Source organism: Trachurus trachurus (assembly GCF_905171665.1).
Source record: "Trachurus trachurus genome assembly, chromosome: 16".
NCBI lineage: Eukaryota > Metazoa > Chordata > Actinopteri > Carangiformes > Carangidae > Trachurus > Trachurus trachurus.
In genome coordinates this window covers 34,287,665-34,302,652 of record NC_139902.1, presented here as the reverse complement: position 1 = coordinate 34,302,652, position 14,988 = coordinate 34,287,665, and the positions used below count along the sequence as shown (strand labels likewise).

At 42.9% G+C, this 14,988-nt stretch overlaps 1 protein-coding gene across 2 annotated transcripts; it reads right to left on the bottom strand.

Annotated features, from left to right (window-relative positions):
• LOC310999057 (acidic leucine-rich nuclear phosphoprotein 32 family member D-like) lies at positions 1–11,108 on the bottom strand. Of its 2 annotated transcripts, none has more exons than XM_083989360.1 (7): positions 10,901–11,108; positions 8,193–8,342; positions 7,357–7,479; positions 5,454–5,613; positions 4,332–4,471; positions 2,406–2,475; positions 1–475 (listed from the first exon to the last, which is right to left on the bottom strand). In XM_083989360.1, exons 1-7 carry the CDS (start codon positions 10,952–10,954, stop codon positions 393–395), a joined length of 780 nt encoding a protein of 259 aa, XP_083845486.1. In that variant the 5' UTR covers positions 10,955–11,108; the 3' UTR covers positions 1–392. The 2 variants fall into 2 exon arrangements, with proteins under 2 accessions (XP_083845486.1, XP_083845487.1); XM_083989361.1 differs by having other exon boundaries at positions 1–478; positions 10,901–11,101.
• Positions 11,109–14,988: the final 3,880 nt, after the last annotated feature.

Here is a 14,988-nt window from a genome sequence, read left to right as displayed (position 1 = left end):
GGTGAGGGGGCGGGGCTTAAAACTAAAGGTTCATGTCGTAACAGTCACTTTGGTACAAAACAAAAACCCCAAAAAAAAAAAAAAAAAGAGAAAGAAAGAAGGAAGAGAACGGTCCAATCAGAGAGGGAGCTGCAGCTGCGGCGTCTCCATAGCAACGGCTGCCTGCCGCTGAGCCGAGGCTCATGGGAAACGAAGCGTTTAGTTTTTTAGAGTCAGACTGAAGCCGCCTCGGGGTCGAGTCATGTGACCGGGCTGCTGCTGCTGCTGCTGCTGCTGCTGCTGCTGCTGGTGACGTCATCAGCCCGTTGCCGTGGCGACCGGAGGGGGCGGGGCTAGAGGGCGGGGTCAGAGGTCAGAGGTCAGAGGTCAGGGTGTGACTCAGGGTGGCTCTTCTACTCGTCGTCGTCGTCGTCACCGTCGTCGTCGGCGGCGGCTTCACGCTTCCTCTTCTCCCCCTGGACCGCTGCTCCGTCCTCTTCTGGAAACACAGGGAAGAACATGTTGAATGTTTCATATCTGAAAACATCGATCTGAGGCGTTTTGAGAACACAGGGTGTCCGCGAGGTCTTGAAAAGTATTAAAAGTCAAAGTTTGACCCAAGTCAAAACTACTAAATTCCTCGGAATATTAGTTGATGAAAGACTTGATTGGACAAATCACATAGACCTGGTTTGCAAGAGATTAACGAAGATGATGGGCATCTTAAGAAAAGTCTGCCCATTCATTCACAGGGGTTAAAGCAAAATAAAATATTTTGACTGAATTTTTTTTAGCAAGCCCCCCCCCACTCAGCGGTCCTTCGTCCGGTGCATTATTGTCGTCATTTTTGCCTTGTATTTTAAACCTGATGAAGGAACCTTGTTCTAAAAGTGTTGTTTCTTTGATTCTTCAATAAATGATTCTGCATTCTGCATAAACCTGAAGATGCAGCTACACTGCCTGCAAACTCTGAAGTGGTCAAACAGGTGAGTCACCAAACCCCTGTAGATTGTGATTTTTTCACATAAATGAAGCTTCTGGTGAACTCTGAACAACAGAGTTCACCAGAATGTTCTTCTCATTCTGGTGAACTCTGTTTCAGATAGAAAAAAAAACATTGAGTAGCTACTGACTGAGGTTCCTATCATTGTAAAGTAACAAGGCCAGAATGGCTGGAGTGTATGAAACTAACTGAACTCAGAACTGGTCTAGTGGGGAGCCAAAACAAATCTCATATTAATCTAGGGGTCTGGACCAGCCATTCAAGGGCCCGTTTCCTCTGCTATTTGTCCGTGCAGCGGTGCACCGCGGACATGCACGGTAAAAAAAACAAAAAACAAAAAAAAACGAAACAGAATGCGCGCCGCCACGTCCACTCGGACCGCGGCGGCGGACCAACATGACCAACAGGTCCGCTCGTACCGACGTCAACAGCGGCAGGAGACCCAACGCTGCTACGTACCGGTATAGACCGGTATCTGCCTCCAGCGAGTGATTCACTAAGTATTCTCTTCTCTTCTCTTCTCTTCTCTTCTCTTCTACCAATTCACAAACTGAATAACTATCAGATTTGTTTGTTTATTCACAAGTTTATTTACAGGAACCAAGATCTCCCTGTCACTTTTCAACATGTCTTTACCTTCACTTGTAATGTCCATTCTCACCGCACTAGACACAGTAATAATCTCACTCTATAGTATTTACCCTTCACCCGCACATCACACCATCAGTTTATTATGACTTATAGAGGTCCTATGTTCTGGGATGGACTACCTCCTTCATTAAGATCCATTTCTTCTTATTCACTTTTTAAAAAGCAGCTAAAAATACATCTCAACTTCTCTTGAATTTCCCGCTCTTTCCTCTCTCTCTTTCGCTCTCTCCATATGCCACATCCTCACTTTGTCTCTTTATGAGTTTAATTCATTCATTTTTTGTACCTTATCTCTATTGTCTCCATTTGTTACTGAATCACTTTGCACTTTATTTCTTTATTTTTTTCTCATTTCTGTTCATTTTGGTCATATAACATTGATTATGTATGCACTTTATTTCTTTTTTTGTTTCTATGTTTATTTGTCAGCGATAGAAATCTGTCTTGCTGTAATGTGTTATAGGGGTGGAACCTATGTACGAGCCAACCGGCTTCGTTCTCTCTTATAATCTGACAATAATCGTACCAAGAACATCTACAGGCTAATCGTGACATCACTAGTTGCCACTGGCGTCTGTATCTCACGTCACGTGCAAAGGGTCAATAAACTACTGATGACAATTTCTCCCAAAACATTACAACTGGTCAAAACAACTGGTGTGTGTGTGTGTGTGTGTGTGTGTGTGTGTGTGTGTGTGTGTGTGTGTGTGTGTGTGTGTGTGTGTGTGTGTGTGTCTGCGTGTGTGTGTGTGTGTGTGTGTGTAACTCCTACCTCCATCTTCATCCTCCTCCTCCTCGTCCTCCTCTTCCTCCTCCACATAGTCTCCATCGTCTTCCTCGTCCTGATCAAACAACAACAACACTGAGTCAACGGCGCCCCCTGCTGCTCACACACCAGACCTGACTGGTAACTGGTAGTGTAGTAGGTGTCACAGGGTCAAAGGTCACAGTTCATAACACAGTGAACCAGATGAAGATGAGCCCAGGGGCCTGTTGTTCAAGAGTAGAATAAAGATAACCAGGATAAGTGGGAAAGCCAGGTTGGACACAGGGGTTAAAGCAAAAAAAAAATCTTTTGACTGAAATTTTTTTTTGCAAGCCCCCCCCCACTCAGCGTTTCCCTCGTCTGGTGCATTATTGTCGTCATTTCTGCCTTGTATTTTAAACCTGATGAAGGAACCTTGTTCTAAAAGTGTTGTTTCTTTGATTCTTCAATAAATGATTCTGCATAAACCTGAAGATGCAGCTACACTGCCTGCAAACTCTGAAGTGGTCAAACAGGTGAGTCACCAAACCCCTGTAGGGGGGTCTGGGGGCATTCCCCCCCAGAAATGTTTTTTGATTTTAACACATAAATGAAGCATTCTGGTGTAGTCTGAGAAGAGTAGACACGGTCGCGCACATCCAGTTCAAAAGGTGCTGGCCTCAAAATTGTAGACAGGAGAAGGCAAGAAAACTGAGAAGAACATTCTGGTGTAGTCTGTTTCAGATAGAAAAAAAAAAACATTGAGTAGCTACTGACTGAGGTTCCTATCATTGTAAGGCAACAAGGCAAGAATGGCTGGAGTGAATGAAACTTAAACTGAACTCAGAACTGGTCTAGTGGAGCAAAAACATATAGCTAGGCATTAATCTAGTGGTCTGGACCTGGTCTGGACCAGCCATTCAAGGGCCCGTTTCCTCTGCTGTTTCATCCGTGCAGCGGTGCAGCAGTGCACCGCGGACGTGCACGGTAAAAAAAAAAAGAAACCGAATGCGCGCCGCCACGTCCGCTCGGACCGCGGCGGCGGACCAACATATGACCAACAGGTCCGCTCTGCCGACGTCAACCGCTACAGGAGACCCGACGCTACTACGTACCAGTGGTATAGACCGGTATAGACCGGTATGGACCGGTATAGACCGGTATAGACCGGTATAGACCGGTATCGGCCTTCAGCGAGTGACAGTCATGTCACCGGGCTCATACGTGCAGGCAGGCCAGGGTTGCCAGATAGTGCAAACAATATCCCCCACACTCTTACTTTTTTACTTCACTGATTAGCAGGAGAAATTACTGACTGGGAGCCATTTTATTGGTTGAGAGCAGCGTTAGTAAACCACAACAAAAACACGTGTAGCCTTTTTTTTCTCCCCTCATTTTTTCTAATTGACGGAAATCCGTCGTGGCGACGGAGAACTTTAACCCCTGTGGACAAAGTCTCATCAGTCCATCCTGGTTTAATGGGCTCTATGCACAGCTCCACTACTTCCTGAACTTCATGCTGCTCCTTCATTTCCTGTCTTACATTATTGGACAACCTGATTAATCCAGGTGTGTGTGACCATTGTGACCACTCAGACACACCTGGATTAATAATGTAAGACAGGAAACAAAGGAGCTGCCTTAAATCCAGGAAGTGGTGGAGCTGTGCAAAGAGGCCATTGGTTGTTGGAACGCTGAGCCAGGCTGAGGAGCAGCGGCTTGGTCAAGCCAGGTGGAACTTATTCTCTTAATGTAGTAATGGGTTATAGTTGCAGCTCCAGTTGTGTGTTAAACATCAACTCTCATGTTTCTGTCTGAGAGTTTTCATCGTTGTCGTCAGAGAAATAAAAACTGAAAATGACTCGTGGCCCTGAACGCACCACACACACACACACACACACACACACACACACACACACACACACACACACACACACACACACACACACACACCTGTATGCCGTCCTTCATCAGGTAGGACAGTCCGACTTCGTCCTCGTCCCCCTCCTCGTCTTCGTCCTCCTCCTCCTCGTCTTCATCATCGTCGTCGTCGTCGTCGTGGTCTCGCGGCGGCCCCGCCTCCTCGTCCTCGTCTGGAACAAACCGCCGTTAACACACTCACTCTGTTCTTTTCGGTTTTATAAATAAAGTTTTCACATTTGGCCCAAGAATCAGAGTTTAATCAGAGTTTCACCTGTTGTGACTTTATCTTCATTTATTTAATATATTTGATCAGATTAAGGAACAAGATGAAGCCAGATCAAACCCTCTGGTCTGGACCAGTCATTGTATTTGCCATTAAGACTGATTAAAGGGATAGTTCACCCAAAATTAAAATTTCACTCATTATCTACTCACCCTCATGTCGACTAAGGGCTGGTCTGAAATTTTTTTTAATAAGTCTATATTTTAAGCTTGTTTGCAGCGGAAGCTCCTCTTCCTGGTCCGTCACGAGATTTGGACGGAGCGATTGAGTGGCGAGGACTCCCAGAGATTTACAACATACAGTGTTGTGAACAGACCCAAAGAAACGGCCTATTTTCACGGCCTAAAAGAGGTTTTACCTGAAAATAAATACACAGTTCCATTGTTCGCTATAATATAATTTTTTCCAACCCTTCAAAGTGCAGGAAAAACACAGTTTTTATTTGGACCTAACCAACTCACGTATCCCTCCGCCCAGGGTTAGCGCCCGCCGATCAGCAGTTGGTTAGGTCCAAATAAAAACTGTTGAAACCTCTTTTAGGCCGTGAAAATAGGCCGTTTCTTTGGGTCTGTTCACAACACTGTATGTTGTAAATCTCTGGGCAGGGCTATTATGGGCTGGCGTTGCTAACGGGAGGAGTGCAGAGAGTCTTCTACTGCAATTAAAGTACTTAGGGGCTATTTGGAGATCATACAACCACACTTTAAAAAAATGATACTATCCCTTTAAGGTGATAAACTTGGGAAGTTTCATGGTGAAATCTGTTGGTTTAATGTTTGACCCTGTTCACCTGTCGTCTCTAAAATCCTGAGCTCTACCCTGACCTCAGGTTGACCTCTGACCCCCGGTGGAGCGGAGCGGTGACTCACCGTGGTCGTCGTCCGAGTCCAGCAGCTCGTTGTCGTCCTGGTCGAAGCCGTCCAGGTAGGACAGCTGAGGCAGCAGCTGGAAGACGCCGTCCCTGTAGTCGTCCACCGAGGACACGGAGCAGCTGAACAGGTCCAGACTACGGAGGTTCTTCAGGCTCTGCTGCAGGGACAGAGGACACACACCACACACACAAGACTGGGTCAGGACCAGGACCAGGACCAGGTAGAGGTTCCCTTTAGAGCAGGGGTCTCAAACTCAAATGAGCTGGGGGCCACTGCTCGCACTGTCATCTCAGTGAGGGGCCATTTAAGTTTTCAAGACGAGTATAAAAAAAAAAAAAAAAATCACAAATATTTCTGAAAACGGGGTTTATTTTCAAATATTGTATGATAGTAGGGCTGTCAAACGATTTAAATTTTGAAGAAACATCCAGATCTGGACGTTTCTTATGCTTTCCAAATACCATTTTCATGGTAGTATTTAAAAATCAGCTGTCAGAGAGAGAGAGCAGCCTCGTTTGGGGGTCTTATGATGTTACAGAAAACCTGCATATGTTTTTTCTCCTCATGTTCCTACACTAGAGAGCTTGCACCAAACTACGGAGTGGCCCGAGGTTAGCGCATTAATCGCGCATTAAAAAAAATAGTTCTGTTAAAAGCATTTTGCATTAACGCGTTAACTTTGACAGCCTTATTTTTTAAGTCAAGACAAGGGCCAGATGTAGGGGGGCCGCGGGCCGGATGTGGCCCCCCGGCCGGGAGTTTGAGACCCCTGCTTTAGAGCATGACACAGGAGTGGGTTTTCATTCCCGTCCCATCCCAATCCCAGAGAAAAAAATCCCATCCCATCCCAATCCCGGGCCAGAGTAAAAAAATAAATCCCATCCCGTCCCACTCCTGTAGAATGACTCCCAATCCCGTCCCACTCCCGTTTTTATTTTTTATTCATTAGTCCTGACTTTATTCTGTAGCTCACACTTAACGGCTTCATCTCCTCCACCTCCCTCCATTGTTGTCAGGGTTTTCCCTGGGGGTTTTTTTGAGACCAAGGTGGCAAAGGTCCATGCGCACGGGGTGGGGGTGTGGGGGTTCAATTGATGAGCAGCGATATTATATGATATTATTAACTCTGATATGAACTATATCTTATTATTTAACTACTTAAATCACAGTAGTATAAACTGATTTGTTGAACTCAGCCTGATGTAAACATTAAAACTCAGTATCCAGTCACACAAGCAGCTCCATGTCCCTGTGTGATGTTCAGGGACAGTCAGGACAGTCTGAAGACAGACAGAGAGCTTTAAGGTTGAAGTTTATATTAATTAAACTGTGACCCGACCACATGTCAGCTTTAGGAGAGGAAAACTCCGCTGTTCTCAGCTTCACCGTGACGACCGTTTTTGGTTTTTGGTTGTGAGCGCACATGACGTGTTCTACATTGAAAGTAATGCTCGCAAAAGACGCTACATCTGCCTTTTAATCAAGGCGGCGCCCAGAATCACCAAGGCTGCTAATACAAGTGAAAGAGTAGAAGAGAGAAGAGAAAAGTGCCACTGAAAGGTGACTACAAACACGGACGCATCTGTCCTTTTGGTTGTTTAACACGGCTGAAAATCATCATCTATTAATGGCGTTCCCGCTCCTGCCCGCTCCCGTTGATTTTTATTCCCGTCCCGTCCCAATCACGGGATCAATAAAATTTTGACTCCCATCCCGCGGGAATCCCACGGAAATCACGTGACCCGCGGGAATTCCCGGCAAATGTCATCCTCGAGACGGGACCAGGACCAGGTCTAGACCCAGTTAGAGGTTCTTAGAGGTCGTTAGAGGTTGTTAGAGGTTCTCACCAGGACCAGTTAGAGGTTGTTAGAGGTTCTTAGAGGTTGTTAGAGGTTCTCACCAGGCCCTGCAGGCTGCTCAGCTCCTGGATCTTGTTGCCACTCAGGTTCAGGTGCGTCAGGTTGGGACTTTTCTCCCCCAGAGAGTCCAGACCTCCGCTGATGCTGTTGTCACTCAGCTCCAGCTGGGGGGGGGGGGGCAAAGGGGGGACAAGGGTCAGACCAGAGGACACGCCCCCCAATGAGGCCACGCCCCCATCACACAGGAGGCCACGCCCCCTTACACAGCCCTAAACCCTAAACTCAGTATAGCCACTAAAAATACATAAATACTTCAGTATAGCCAGTACAACAAAACTATCTAACTAAAGTAAATGTCACTGGTTCTCAGAGTGGGAGGGTTGACAGGGTTCAAGGGGGTCAACAACTTTTTATTCACATTTTACCACTTTTTCATAGAATGTTTTCACTTTTTTAATTATCGTTTAAATTATTTTTTTTTACCACTTTTCCTAGATTTTTTTTTTTTTGAGAAATTTTTACCAGTTTCTTCTCAATTTTTCTGTTTTCAGTTCTACTTTTTGCAATTTTTTTTTACCCATTTTGTATCATTGTTTGCCATTGTTTGAAATTTTACCAAATTTTTCTATAATTTTTGGATTGTATTTTTTTTAACCACTTTTTCTAGAATTCTTGAGTAATTTTACCAGTTTCTTCTCAATTTAAAAAAAAACAACCTTTTACTTTATACTATTATTACTTTTACCACTTTTTAAAAATATTATTATTATTATAATAATAAATAATTTTTTTTATTTTACAATTTTACCACTTTTCCTAGAATTTCTTTGAGAGATTTGACCGGTTTCTTCTAAAGTTCATAGCCTAAAGGACTCACCTTGCGGAGCTTGGGCAGCGCTGGCAGCTTGGACAGCGACGTCAGACCCACGTTGACCATGCTGAGCAGCTCCAGACCAGAATACTCCTCCGTCAGACCCTCCACCTCGCCGTCGCCGGAGCGACAGTTGTCCACCACCATCTCCACAACCTGACAGACCAGAAGAACTGAATATTTAAAACACTTCCCCTGGAGGATTTATAATTGGTTAATGGTTATATATTAATAGCAGAGACTTCAAATATTTAGTATAAATAATTAGCATTGTAATTATATTTTACACATTAATTGATGTAAATGAATTAATGCAGAATAATCGTGATAATCTTAACACAGTGTTATTTCTCTGACAATAATCGTACAAAGAAAATCTGTAATCGTGACATCTCTAGTTGTGTTTTTAACGTTTCCACTGGAGGAGGTTTCAAGCCCCAAAAACGCCGTCGCCGTCTCAACGAAAGGCACATCCCATAAATATTTTTTTGTTTTCCCCCCGCGAGCGTTGTCGTGTCAACAACGGCTGAATGTGTTGAACGGTCAAAGATCTGTGACGTCATCTCATGTCGATGAAGCGTGAAGCCCCGCCCCCTCATTAACGCCGCTCTGCTGTTTATACCTGTGAGACGTTCAAGGACCGTCCATCGCGGTGGGAAAACCAACAGTTAAACAGTAGATAGATCTTTGTGTTTCAGACAAATCAATCAATCAATCAATCAATCAATCAATCAGAAACTGAAACTGCACATTAATAAAACGAGCGGATCAAGCGGAAGGTCGATCATGGAGTTGGTTTCCAACTCATCAACAGACGACCGGCTTCTACCGGGACACGTCTTCCCGTTAAAGGAAAATTACGGTCATTTTTAACCCCTAAATCGTTGTCCTGATGGTCACCCAGTGTTGGTTGGGGCAAAAAACGCGACTAAAATTGATGCAGGCAAACCAGAGTTACCATGGCTACCCAGCGCTAGGGATAGCCACAACGCTAACCCATGGGGGCAATTCTTTCAACCACAACAAACACTCAGAAAACAATCAGATATCTCTGGTCCATGACTGGAATCCTTAGAGACACCACTGAACTCATATAGTAACAGTATAAACAGTAGAAACTTTGTGTTTTTAACTCTGAAACATCCCAGAAAGACATTACTATCCCATCACAGAGAGAAACTAACACTTTGTCCTTGTTGAGATGATTTCTTTACTAAAATAAACGGTCAGAGATATTATGGACATTACCACTGCACTGCTCCACCGGTTATTGTTGTAAAGAAATCATCACAACAAGGACAAAGTGTTTGTTGTGGTTGAAAGAATTGCCCCCATGGGTTAGCGTTGTCGCTATCCCTAGCGCCGGGTAGCCATGGTAACTCTGGTTTGCCTGCATCAATTTTAGTCATGTTTTTTTGCTCCAACCAACACTGGGTGACCATCAGGACAACGATTTAGGGGTCAAAAATGACCGGAACTCTCCTTTAAAAAGCCTCCACCTGCACGAGGCGCCATCAGATACCAAGAGGACGCGACACCGGAGCTTCACACTGAGCCGCGAGCGACGGAATCACGATCAAACATACGCGCGGCGGTTGTGAAAAGCGGCAGAACCGGCCGAAGGTGTAAGTGAACTAAGCTCCTGCTTGGGGCCCCAAAAGGTAAGTCACTTTTTCAAAATTGTAGTGCGTAACTTTTGTCGATCCTTAGAGAAACACTGCGTAACGGTGCGTTCACACCACACGTGATGGACGTGATAAACGCCAGAACTTTCCATTAAAAGTCAATGTAAATGACGCGATGGCGCGTCGGGCGACACGTTTCGGGCGATACGAGCGATGCGATGGACGCGTCATCGCGTCCATCGCTTGAAGTTGGCGCGCCGTATTAAGTTTCGCTTTCACCACGCGTTGCTGTTATGCATGCGCGCTTCTCTGTGGTGTGTATGTGTGTGAGAGGATGCGGAGATGAATGAAGGCGCTCGTCGTAATATAATATATTAGTTTAGGCGGCAGCGCTTTCCTGTTAAGGCGGCCAAGCGCTGCGGGAAACCCTGAGTATATTTAAAACCAAAAATTTTAAAAAAGCAGATGATGTGTTTACAGTAAATGCATTGTCTGTTGGTTTATTTTGTTACTTTTAGTCACCTAGGTGACATTCAGTTTCCCACTATAGAAGATGATTAAATGTAAATCAACCCCAGGCTGCTGCACTTGTAGCTGAATTTGAATGAATTATTGGCAGTAATAGAGGGCACCAAAATAAAGATTTATTAGGGCTTAGGGCCCCATGGAGGCTCTTGGGGCGGCCCTGAGGAGAACCACCAGCAGCACCGAGCCCCGGTTCGATGCTGCTGCTGCTGGACAGCGGCCAGGTGAGCTCGTTACGTTAACGTTACGGTAGCCCGCGTGCTGCTACGGTAACGTAACGTTAAGTAACGGCAGCAGGAAGGAAGGAAGGAGACGAGCTGCTCCTCCACACACACGGCGGGAGTTTCCTCCTCCATGACGGAGGAGGAGGAGGAGAGAGGAGGAGGAGAAAGGAGGAGAAAGGAGCTGTTTCCCCGGAGAAAGCAGCTGTTTCCTCCGGGTGAAACCAGCGGAGGCTCCGGAGACTCGAAGCCGTTTTCAGCGTCGTGTGGTCGGCTTGCCCCCGCAGCCTTCCCCGCTGCCTCTCTCCGTCTCTCCGGTAGATTCACAGTAACGTTAACGCACCTCGGCGGGGTTCCTGTTCCGCAGCTCCAGACTGATCCTCTTCTTCATCTCCATCTTTGTTTTTCTTTTTTGTAGTAAAAAAAAAAAAACTCGAGTTGAATCAAAGGAAAAGTGAAAACAAAACACGACGCTTTTTCCTCTTTCTCCTTCCTTCTTCTTCCTGGTCGTTCTCCCGCCGACAGCAGCGATAACTAAACCTCCATGTTGCCTCTGCGCCACAGGCCACGCCCCCTTTCCCTCATTAATATTCATGCGCGTCCTCATCCTGGCCTCTGATTGATGGAAGGAGGGACCACTCATCTGGCCCCGCCCCCTTCGGCTCATTATGCAGGATCCTAAGCTACCATTGGACGGACGTGGCGGGGGGGCGTGGCCTCGCTGCGACCAATGAGAAGACGGACATGAAACATTTAAACGGCACCGTCGCTCGCTCTTTGTCCTCATTGGCGCCATGTTGGCGTGATGCCTTCAGGGTCCACTCGGGATTTTTACAATTCTGTTTTATTGTGATTTTCATGGTTCACATGTTCATTCACATATCAATTCACCAATTTCATCCATTTATCTGTCAATTACAACTGAATTAATTTGCACAGTAATACATCCACTGCAAAAACTCAAAATCTGTCGAAGAATATTTTTCTTATTTCTTGTCAAAATGTCTCATTTCTAGTCAAAACTAAACTCTTTCCACTTAAAATAAGACTCATCACCTAAAAATGAACTTGTTTTTAGATAATTTTCACTTGTTTCAAACTAATTTTCACTTGAAATAAGTAGAAAAATCTGCCAGTGAAAGCAAGTTGTTTGTGTTTGTAATAAGAAAGAAAAAAATATTTCCATTGAAAATCAGCTTGAAAGAAGTAAAAAGTGTTTAAAAACAAGCTGCTTTTTATGTGATGAGTCTTATTTTAAGTAGAATGTGATTTGTTTTGACTAAAAATGAGACATTTTGACTAAAAATAAGACAAATATTCTTGGAAAGATATTAGATTTTTTTTGCAGTTTCCACGATTCGACTGACAATACAGATAGGGATGATTGGTCTTCCCTCAATCACACAAAAGATGAAATTAATAAAATACAAAAACTGAGAATTTAACTCCTTAGGCTTAGAACAAGAATGCTGGGGTGCACATCTGTTATACTAGAGAGAAAATAAATAAAATACTTTTATTAATCTGAGCACATAGACCTAAAAACGCCTGGAATAGTTCTATATTTTACCAATCCTGAGCTTGATTTCTCAAGTATTATACATCATATGATTCAGGGAAACCTGCCATTTGATCTGCTGTTACCTTTGGGTGAGCAGGCCATATTTCACAAAACAAAGTTGTGTTTTGTTTTATATCTCTCTGGTCAACCAATGTGAAAAGTTGTATTTAGGTGTTTTCAAGCAACATGTGAAGTTCTGTGCAAATACACATTTTCCTCTGTGAGTTACAGCTAATTGATCATGACCATAGAGGTGGATTTTTACCACTTACAGGCCTCGTATACACCCACAATATACTGCAACTAACAGCAAAAAAAATGTACTTTTTGTCAACATGTATCATATACCAACAATTATTAAGTAATGCAATGATGACTTTGGCTCACAGAATTGTTATAAATGGAAAATAGACAATCCGTTGATAAATGGAAGAGCAGAAGTCAACTTTATGAAAATATATTTTTTTATGCCTTCCAATGGGAAGTTTCTGAAGACAACAGTGCTTCACCACAGTAACAATAATTGTTATAAAAGATGAAATAGTAATAATAATGATGATATAACAATAATATAATAATAATGATGATGATGATACAACAATAACAAAGCAGTAAGGACAACAGCTGGGTGTGGTCAGCTGTTTACATGACTGAAGGTCTTTGTGCAGCGTTGTTTGAGCTGAAGGCGACACGACATCATTGATGCTCATCACCTGTAGACACACAGTCAGGTAACTTAATCAAACAGCTCATTACACACATGAATGAACAACAGCAACATGGTGTTTATCATCATAAACTGATACACTGAATACTTAGGAACTCTTTTTAATTGTACTTGGAGTTTTACTTTGAACAACAAAAAAAAGGCAGTGCAGTGTTTGCATCTCATCAGGAAACTGAACTCATGTTATGTGATGAAGTCTTGTAGAAAGAGTTCAGAGTTACGACGTATGTGCAGAGTTTGGTCAGTAAGATTATAGGGAAAAACAACTGGGAAGCATCTATGATAATTATGAGAGTTGTGTGGAAAGCAGAGAGGATATGAACTGATCCTGAAGTTAGGAAACTCTCCTCAGGAGGGCGCTAGAGAGCTGCTATAGCAACTAAGAGTATTTATAAAAAAAAAGTCATTTTCTTCTGCTAATTTTTTTTGGGAAAATCTCAGGGATGTGGAATGGAAGAAAAATGTGGTTGGTCAGTAATACATTTTGTCTAAAGTTTAAACAATTGAATTGAATTGAATTGAAACTTGATATTGAAACCCCTTATATTTCTGTGGCTTGTATGATGATGATGAATCTATTGCACATTTATTTTTTCACTGTTTATATTGTCAAATATTTTGGTTGAATGTACAAAACTTTATTGAAGAGAAAACTGGACATTCAGTAGGCTACATCTGCTTGAAAAGGACATTTTTCTTTACTTTGAAAACAACCAAATGGAAAATGATTGAAATTTTTTTTTTTGTACAACTTGTTTTATTACAGCACCAACATCGATGGACTAGAAATGCCAAAGGCTTTAAAAACAAACTTTATTTTGGAATTTTTTTATTTAATATGATCTGATTTTCTTTACATCGATGCATCGGTTTATACTTTTATATTTTTTTCATCCCCTGGCTCAACAGTATTGTTATGGATATAATTTTTTAATAAAGTTTTTTTTTTTTTTAATTGTCATTCATTATCATCATTACTAAATTCATGAAAGACCATTTCAGAACCATGTGTCATGTGTCTTATATCTTATTGCTGTGTGTTTTGAATGAATGAATGAACAATAAAGATCATTTATTATTATAATAATTATATAACATAACAGGACTTACCCTCCATCCTCCTATGGACCAGCAGCACCTTCCTGCTCAGTCCTCCTCCTGTCTGGCTCATGGATGTATTACTGTATATTATGGTCTGGCTGCGTCTGCTCCAGCACCACGTGACCACACGCAGCCTATCCCGTCCCTTGTTGTCACAGATGCAGCGTTCAAGGACCCTCGGAAAGCGGAGAATCCCCCCCCGATTCAGATGTTTCAGTTTACAGCTCTTCTCCATCATAAACGGAGTTACGGAGGCGCGTTGCCTTCACTTGGGAAAGATGAGGTTATGGGCTGTTTTGCTTCCCTAACATGTCTTCTTTCAGAATAGTGGGAAAAAAATGGTGGAAAATCTACTTTAAGGTTTTTATTTTACTTTATTTTATCTGTAGATTTCTCCTAAAGTCACCAGGAGTTAGTCTGAGCCGTGTCATGTCAGGTGTCATTGTAAAGCTCTCTCTCTCCTGAACAATGATGTCATTTTCTTTGTATCATAGCAACAAATCACAAAAGTAGGATTGACAATAACAATCTGTGTAGTTTTACAGTCCAAGTCTTTAAAGGCCGTTTCCTCAGAAAGAGTTTTTCAGACTCAGACTCCTCTCTAGAAATCTCCACTTCAGCAGCACTTCCAGACACCAAACCTTCCACTTTGATCCCTTTCTATATCCTGAAGGTTTTTACAGAGGGGATTGTTGATATATCATTCACAGCCTCATTTATATAACATTTTATTACTAAAAACATGGAGACATTAGATGTTTTAAAGGGCTGGTGACAGTATTTTCTCATTTACAGAGTGATAAAAAGAGATATCCAAAATCTTACTGTTGTATATTCATGTAGCACAAAACAATCTTGTTAAGTCCGAAAAAAAATTACTCAGAAAAACAGAAACAAAGAGGCAGCAACTGTTTTATCTCAAAAAAGTATTTTATGTTACAGACCGTTTCAGTATAAAAGCCTTTGAAATGTGAAATGGAAACAGAACAGAATAAATAATGTGACGGATCAGAGAGGAAACAGGAAATGATGATGTCACTGA

Coding starts and splice junctions, on each gene's coding strand:
- LOC310999057 (XM_083989361.1), bottom strand. CDS start 10,954: ATGGAGATGAAGAAGAGGATCAGTCTGGAGCTGCGGAACAGGAACCCC. Junction 7,480..8,192: donor CGCTGCCCAAGCTCCGCAAG/GTGAGTCCTTTA, acceptor CCCCCCCCCCAG/CTGGAGCTGAGTGACAACAG. Junction 5,614..7,356: donor TGAGCAGCCTGCAGGGCCTG/GTGAGAACCTCT, acceptor CTGTCCCTGCAG/CAGAGCCTGAAGAACCTCCG.